Raw genomic sequence first — 8,287 nt, forward strand, 5'->3', positions numbered from 1 at the left:
CTGTCTAGATAATGAATGCTAATTACTCAGAGCTTGTTATATTTGGTAGTGGGCTGATCTATTTTAAAAAAAGCGTTATGAAGCACCCCTTTAGACGAAAAGGTTAAATAACATTTTTGTTCTTTTCTTTTTTTCTTTTTATAATTTTTTGGAAATTTTATGTTCACCATAATTGTCAGATATGTTAGAATAGATTGTAATAAATATAGTAAAAAATATATATTGCGGTGTTCTTTAGTAAATAAATCTCCAAAATACGCAAAAGATATCATCATAATGTAACGTAACAAATCAAATAAATAAATTGAAAATACGAAAACAAATTAAAATATCGTTATTGTATTTGCGTTTTCCAGACAGTTTGTCTTTGTAAATATAAACTCATTAAAAGAAGGTGAACTCATTATTTCGTGTACGTTCATCTCAATCTTTTGCAATTATTAAATTTACGATTCAAGCGATTTTAAGCTTTATATAATAGTAATCTAACAATATGTTTTGTGAAAAGCAACCAATGGGAGATTTAAATTGGAATTCCTAAAGCTTATTGAAATTAATGACACTTAAACACGAAAATTGCTGAAAACCACACATATACAGAAAACAGTCACAATATACGTGGTAGACACATTTTGTGACTTGCTTCTGTGACTTTAACTTAATTAACCCAGATAAGCCTACTGTCCTATATTTAGGATAGTAGAAATAAAAAAAAATATCAGAATACCCTCTTTATCTAAGATTATTTAGTCTTATGATTTGCAGTAAGAAACGTATCAGCTTTATTAGAAAAAATAAAAAGACAGTTATTTTAACAGTTTTTACCTTATATTTTACCTTATAAGTGTGTAATAAAAGTGCGTTGCAGACATGGCAAATGACAGGTATGTATAAAAAGTTATATTTTACTAGTGAGTTGTTTTTTTCTGTGTTAATATCTAGTTGATAACCTTAACTTTTGTACTAAATAAATATTCTAGCAAAATAATATAAATAAATTACGTATAACTTGTTACAAATACTAGCGTACTATATATAGGACAGTAGGATAATATACATGATTTTAGTACAATAATACAACTTTTTCTTTACAGACCGTTAGCTGCGCATGAAATTTTAGATGCTTTAGAAAATGTTTCTGATAATGAAGAAGATTATAGAGAACGACTGATATGTATTCTACCTCCTCCTGTTGATCCTGACTGTCTCACTGACGAAGATTCGGGTGAAGAAGATAATGTAACTTTGAATAATTTGCCACGATACATTCTGCTTCAACCGGCTGAAGTAATGATTCAAGGGCAGATTATGGTGAGTGATACAGAAGAAGAACCTTCTGATTCTACAGGTCGAACTAAACGTAGGCGTACCTACGCATGGAGAAAACGGGACTTGGCAAAAAATCCCGTGAATTGGCCAGATGTTCAAGGCGCTTGCCAAGATAAGCGCCCAATTGAGTGGTTTGAAAACTTCTTAGATGAAGATGTTATTTCGTTGTTGGTGTCAGAGAGCAATAAATATGCTGTCAAAAAGAATTTGCCTGGAGACATAACCACTGAAGATATGAAATGTTTCATCGGCATATTGTTGGTTAGTGGTTATTCATGGCTCCCCCGTAGAAGAATGTATTGGGAAAACTCCCCTGATACAAAGAATGAATTGATCAGCTCGGCTATGACTAGGGATAGATTTGACTTTATTTTTCGCCACCTTCATGTCAATGATAATCTGGATTTGCAAGACAAATACACAAAAGTACGCCCCCTAGTTACACTTCTAAATAAAAGGTTCTTAGAGTTTTCTCCTCTTGAAGAGCATTACAGTGTAGATGAGGCCATGATCCCCTACTATGGTAGACATGGCTGCAAACAGCACATAAAAGGTAAACCTATTAGGTACGGGTTCAAAGCTTGGGTTGGTGCTACACGGTTAGGGTATGTTTTATGGATGGAACCATACCAAGGTGCTACAACTATGTGCAATCCAATATATAAAGAATCGGGGCTGGGTGCAAGCGTTGTTCTCACTTTTTGCGATGTGCTGATTTCACGTGGCTTCGACCTTCCTTACCACGTAGTTTTTGATATTTTTTTTACTGGGACGCCCTTGCTGGAAGAGATAACAAAGAAAGGCCTTCGTTGCACTGGGACAGTTCGAGAAAACAGGACATCTAGTTGTCCTCTGATTACATCGAAATTACTGAAAAAAAAGGAACGTGGTGCTGTCGATTACAGAACGACACATGACAACACGTTCATTATTGCTAAATGGCATGACAATAATATATTCAGTATTGCTTCTAATGCTGTAGGAATAAATCCTAAACAATCTGCCAAACGCTTCTCACAAAGTGAAAAGAGAAACATTGTCATAGAAGAACCACATATGGTGTCCATCTATAACAAATATATGGGAGGAGTGGATCGGTCTGATGAAAATATTTCACATTACCGAATTGGTATACGAGGTAAGAAATGGTACATGCCGTTGCTCACACACATGATTGATCTTGCCGAACATAATGCATGGCAGTTATATAAAATAAATCATGGAAAACTGGATCATCTTGGCTTTCGCAGAAGGGTAGCAATTGCTTTGATTGAATCAAACAGAAAAAATGCCAAAAGAGGGCCTAGCCGACCCTCCCATCATGAACATGCTGATAGTCGTAAAGACCAAATGAATCATCTGGTTATTCCTCAATCGAAGCAAACACACTGTCGTCAATGTCACAAAAAATGTTTGACACGTTGCAAGAAATGTGATGTTGGAGTGTGTGTCAAGTGTTTTGAAACATATCATTCATAAATAGTGTTAATCTAGTAAATTACATATAACAATGGGTAATATAATCAATAGTTATCTAATAAACTACACTTTTTGATTACATTCTGTTTTGTCATAAATGGTCTTTTAATTCCTCTTATTATCCTACTGTCCTACATATAGGACGGCTGTTTCCCTGAAAGCCTTACACTTAATTTTTTTTTTCATAATTTTTTTTATGTTGCATAAGATCTAATAAACTAAATAATGTAACTTTTTTCAAAATTTTCAGAAAATTTTAGTTTCAGGCTTATCTGGGGTAAAATTTACCAGGTTTAAATAAATCATTAATTCTATCATTTCGTAAACTTGACATTATTTTCTTTATTTCTCTACTAAATAGACCAATTTCAGGACAGTAATTAGATTTTGCCCAAACAGAAGTAGCAATGGGCGGGGTATATATAGCAGATGCACAGATAAAAGGTGGACTTTAAAGATGAAAGGAGAAGAGGGTGCCGCAAAAAAAGATGGATAGAGGAAATAGACGCGTTAGCAGAAAGCGAATGGAGATAGAGAGCCATGGAGCAAATGGAAAAAGAGATATTTGGAAAAAGGTGTAAGGCCTTGACTTTGAGGAAGGATATTAGGATAACAAGAAAAAAATGTATAAAATCTATATTACAAATCTAATTCTACTTTTGTAATGATTGGAAATAAAATAAAATTTTATTATAATTATTATTATTTAAAAAAAATAACTAACATAATTAGTTGACTATTACATTTTTAAAAACAAGGTATCTCTATAGCGTGGGCGAATATTTAGACCATAAGTTTGACAACAATTATAAATAACTCCCTTATAATTGCGACATTATGTTAATGTTATTATTATATATGCATATTTTAACATGACTGATTGTGGGGATTCTTATAATTAATCGATCGAAGTGTACAAGAGGTACTTTTAGATAGACTTTGCAAATAAACCATTTATTTATTATTTATTAATTTAGGCAAAGTAAAGTTCTCTCTACTCCCAATCACCACCCACTGTGGACTGTGTAAGAAGTCGGTGATGTTATTTGGTGTTAATCACGCATAAAATTAGGTAATATTATATTATTCCAAACCATAATTCCCGTCAAATAGACATTGTTTACAACTCCCCTCGAAGTTAACACACGTCTAAATTCATGACGTTTCAAAATTAATTTATAATACACCTTTATACTTAGCACATTGTTTTCATTACAGTGTAATGCGGTGCGAAGTTTTTTGTCAGCACCGCTACTATGTAACTTCTAATATAGATAGCGATATTTAGACGATTGTACTGTAAATTCGATGTAGTTCTCATAATATCCGTAGTGGCAATGTCGACGCATATGTCGCAATTTAGGCAACGCGTGGTACAACTTACCATTTAACGTCCGGATGTCAATCGCTGTTGGTAAGTGTAACGATGCCGTTATTCTCGTCTGTTCTACGCCCTTGATTTAAGAACTGGCAATTAATTTGTTGACGTTTATAAGTGTACATCGTGTTAAATGACATTTTAAGAGCTTTTTCCGACTTTATCGCATTTATGGATGGATCTGGCTATCCGTTGCGTTTCCTTAAGTTCTCACGTCATTTTCACACGTGTTTCCTTTCTATCTTCATAAGTATCAGATTGCCTTTATATTAACATGGGTGATGTTGAGACCAAAAATAAAATAAGTAAATTTACATAATGCGCAACTTAGTGACCGAAATAATGAGTATTTAAACACTCCGAATCATTACAAAATTAATTCGAAATCTTACTAAAATGGCACTAATTGCGAGATTAATCAAGTATTAATAAATTACCATGTATGGTTAAAAAGCAGAGGTCACAGTACACATCTGAAAGCCATACAAATACCAAAAATCATTCTACAACTGACTGACTGTTCACAGATCTGTGCGTAGATCAAACTTCTGGAAGTCAACTTGTAATCAAATTATGTCAACGTCCCCGTGGAATGATCATTTCTCTTGAAGATTATTCTGAGAGAGAAGCCAATTAATTAATACGAGTACGACCTTGTTAATTTTCTGTTTTCTTTCCATTTGTAAAGGACCTTCCTCAGGGCTAAAATAATAACGGCGAAGCTTTATTAATATTAATGTTAATTATGTACAGAGCAGTGTTAGCAAGCGGCTAAGTGTGGATAACACAAATTTTTCTTTCTATGTACGCAATTAACACTTCCCGTAAGAAGAAAATCGTCGTGAAACCAGCATACCCTACAATAAGATGAAAAAAGCGATAACATGGCATAAAAACCTAATTGGATAATGAAACGGATGCAGAAATATGTGTACCACATTCCTACGCATTATCCATTATTCATACGCATATTCTTATACAATATGTAACATAAATTTTAATATTATTATATGAATTTCACTTAAGGAGCTTAAGATAGGTTTAAAGGAAGGAAGGAAGAAAGGAAGTCAACAAAAGTGAGTTAATTTTTTTAAACGAAATTAAAATTCTAAATAATTTAAATAAAGATTTATCTACCTTATTCTAGTGAGATTCTTACTTTTGCTGCTTGCTGCACTAAGATTTTATATTAGGTAAGCTCGGTCTCAAGCCTCCACATTATAAGCAAAACTTCGATACTCTTCGAGCTTATGGGGAAGTTTGACTATTGCTCCTGCGTTACTAAAATTTATTGGCCTTGACAGAAAATCAATATTGCAATTTCATAATATATCGCGATTATCGTCACAATTTTCACGCCAACATCATAAAAACATTTTAAGGAATTTTAATGTAGTGCCTGCAATAATAATCTCATTACTATACCGGCTGTGCACAACAAACGTTTGAGATCTTATACTGATAATGATTTTTTACTTATTTTTAATAGAATACCCGTTATTATGTAATAGATAGCACACCATATTAATATTAGCTTCAGAAGCATATCATAAATACAAGCCCCTGACATTACAAGAAACATAATATCAAAACAATTGTATTTCCAATTCCGATGGCAGTGACAGTTTAGCAATTTCGATCGTATTCCCAATAGTGAAAAATGCAGTTAACCGTCATAGTAAATAAAGCTGAGTTTTGCAAGAGCTTGACAGTTAAAAAAATTTAATTTGTGAACCGGTAACAAGTTTAAAAAAAGAACATTCCAGCATGTTAACCTCATTGGTAAAATCCCCTAAAATATTAATTTGACTTAAGTAAGTGGAATACTTTTATTTTACAGTCGCTAGTCTCCACACTAGGATATTATTGTGTTGTGGGCGACCAGACTCTACCAAGGGACAATAAAAGAACAAAAACTTAAATATTAAAAATATGCATCAAGAAAAAATTAACAGGGAATAAAAAAGTTTATAAACTTGAGTGCGCGTCATCTGTATGGGTGAAAGATCATATGATCATACTTACCAACACAAGTAACAATTGTTCTGTATCTTCGTAAACCAGTTCTTTATTAAGTCTTTTTGGTATGTCTGTTAAATTTAATAATTAATATGACTCACATTGAAGGAACGTTTCCTTTAAAATCAAAATCCGATACACGACAAAACGAGACAAGATGAACACCTGAAGTATCTTCTTCAATGTACCTCACTATTTTGTAAAACCCTCGAATTCAAGAGTAGGGTACTCGTATCTTTAGCACGATATTTTAAACTTAAAACCTTTAAAAACTTTTAAATTTATTTATTTACACTTCTTTGCAAATATACAGAACAATTAAAATAATTAAATAAAAATGACGGCAACTGGCGGCCTTATCGCTTTGGAATTTACGATTCTGGGCGGCAATTGAATTACGAGTTATTATATTATATATTATTTTCGACACCACATAACTTTTAGGTATAATGAGTCACTGGGTGGTCATGAAACGTTATTCTATTGGGTACAGAAAAACGTTACGGCGTGTTTCAGGGCGTGCGTGACGTAATACTTGAACGCTTCCTTACGATGCTTCTACTAACTATTATTGTATTAGTATCAATGCGCTGATGTTATTTTAACAGCTTCATTTGTTATAGTACACAAACTAGCACTTAGTGGCACAAAGACAAAGACATGGCTCGTAATGTAATAATCTTATATTACCTAAAAATAACAAACAAATATACTATGCCTAGTCCTATATACTCGGATATATAGTCCCAGATAATATTCAAATCGTTCTGGTCCTGCAGATTCAAATGTTCAGGGGAGCGTAAAACCTAGGTTAAAGCGGGGAGTGGTAACGAAAAACGTATTAATTTTATTTGATTTCACGGAGTTTAGGATAATTTTGACCACTTCTAACTACGTCTTCTTTAAATAACCATAACTCAGCGTACAGTTTTGCCACACTGTTCACAAAGGTTGTATTTTCATTTTTTGCATTTGAATTAAGAGGCAAAGAGGCTTGGGTTACCAATTACGACAAAATTTTATTAGAAGAATTTCCCTCACTTTATACTCAAGACAGACTTTACTATCAAATATTTCACACTACTGTGATCAGACGAATATAACGAAAATAATATATTCCTTTTGCTTTAGTTTCTGGAAGTTTTGTAAATTAATTTCGCTTGTACAACAATGTAGTGAAATTATGGACATTTAGTCTAAATCCCAACGTAGCCTGTCTTATGAATAAGTAAGTACATTATTACTGTTGATTCAGGACAATGGAAGCCTCGCTCGTGGAAGGTGTTTGTCTAAGTGTGCATAGTTGTCACAGTATTTACATAACACTAGCAACGCCTCCGGTGTTATACTCGTTTGGATTGTTATAATATATTACCTGAGCCCGTCATACTTACAATTTTATTAGAAATATCGAAATCAAGACGACCAATAATTAAAGGGTTATGTTCAATTTTATTTTTTATCCTATATATTCGGGGGTTTACTAATAAAAACCGAACTCAGAGTTAAAAATAAACACATGAATAGAATAATATAAATAAATTCACCATAGATTCAAATAAGTGGTTTATTTTATTTGCGCATTGTTTTTATAAAGGTTCGTGATTCGTTAATCTACAATTAGAGATAATATAACGGACTACTCTGAACACGTCCTTAACCTAATATTCCAATGCTGGGCTATAAAATTATATTTATACAAAAAATATCCGCTTCCTATATTGAAAAGGTTTATTCTTTGTTCTGATAAAAGAATAAGAAAAATCCATTATAAGCTTTTAAAAATTATGAAACCTATTCGCGATGTTCAAAGCATTGTGACCTTGTAACACTTAAGAAAAAGGTAAAATGAAATCGAGTAACGCAAAGAGTTTCTTGTATCTATGACGACCTTCTTTTTCCAAGTGAATACGTTTCGAAACAATTCAGTTGTGGTGCGAAAGTGTGACGTAAAAAGTGATGTAAAAAACACATATTTAAAAACTAGACTGATTGTCTTTAATATTTTTTTCTTGTAAAATAAACGATCCTGCGGAACCCCATAAATGAGCAATCATCGCAGCCTATGGACATCAATTTTAG

At 32.8% G+C, this 8,287-nt stretch overlaps 1 protein-coding gene across 1 annotated transcript; it reads left to right on the forward strand.

The window, feature by feature from the left end:
- The first annotated feature begins 870 nt into the window (after positions 1 to 870).
- Positions 871 to 2,808, forward strand: LOC123709473 (piggyBac transposable element-derived protein 3-like). Its single transcript, XM_045660861.1, has 2 exons — positions 871 to 884; positions 1,095 to 2,808. The coding sequence occupies exons 1-2, from the start codon at positions 871 to 873 to the stop codon at positions 2,806 to 2,808; spliced, it is 1,728 nt and encodes a 575-aa protein (XP_045516817.1).
- The last annotated feature ends 5,479 nt before the right edge of the window (positions 2,809 to 8,287 follow it).

The sequence above is a fragment of the Pieris brassicae genome, chromosome 5 (genome assembly GCF_905147105.1).
Source record: "Pieris brassicae chromosome 5, ilPieBrab1.1, whole genome shotgun sequence".
In the NCBI taxonomy this organism is placed as follows: domain Eukaryota; kingdom Metazoa; phylum Arthropoda; class Insecta; order Lepidoptera; family Pieridae; genus Pieris; species Pieris brassicae.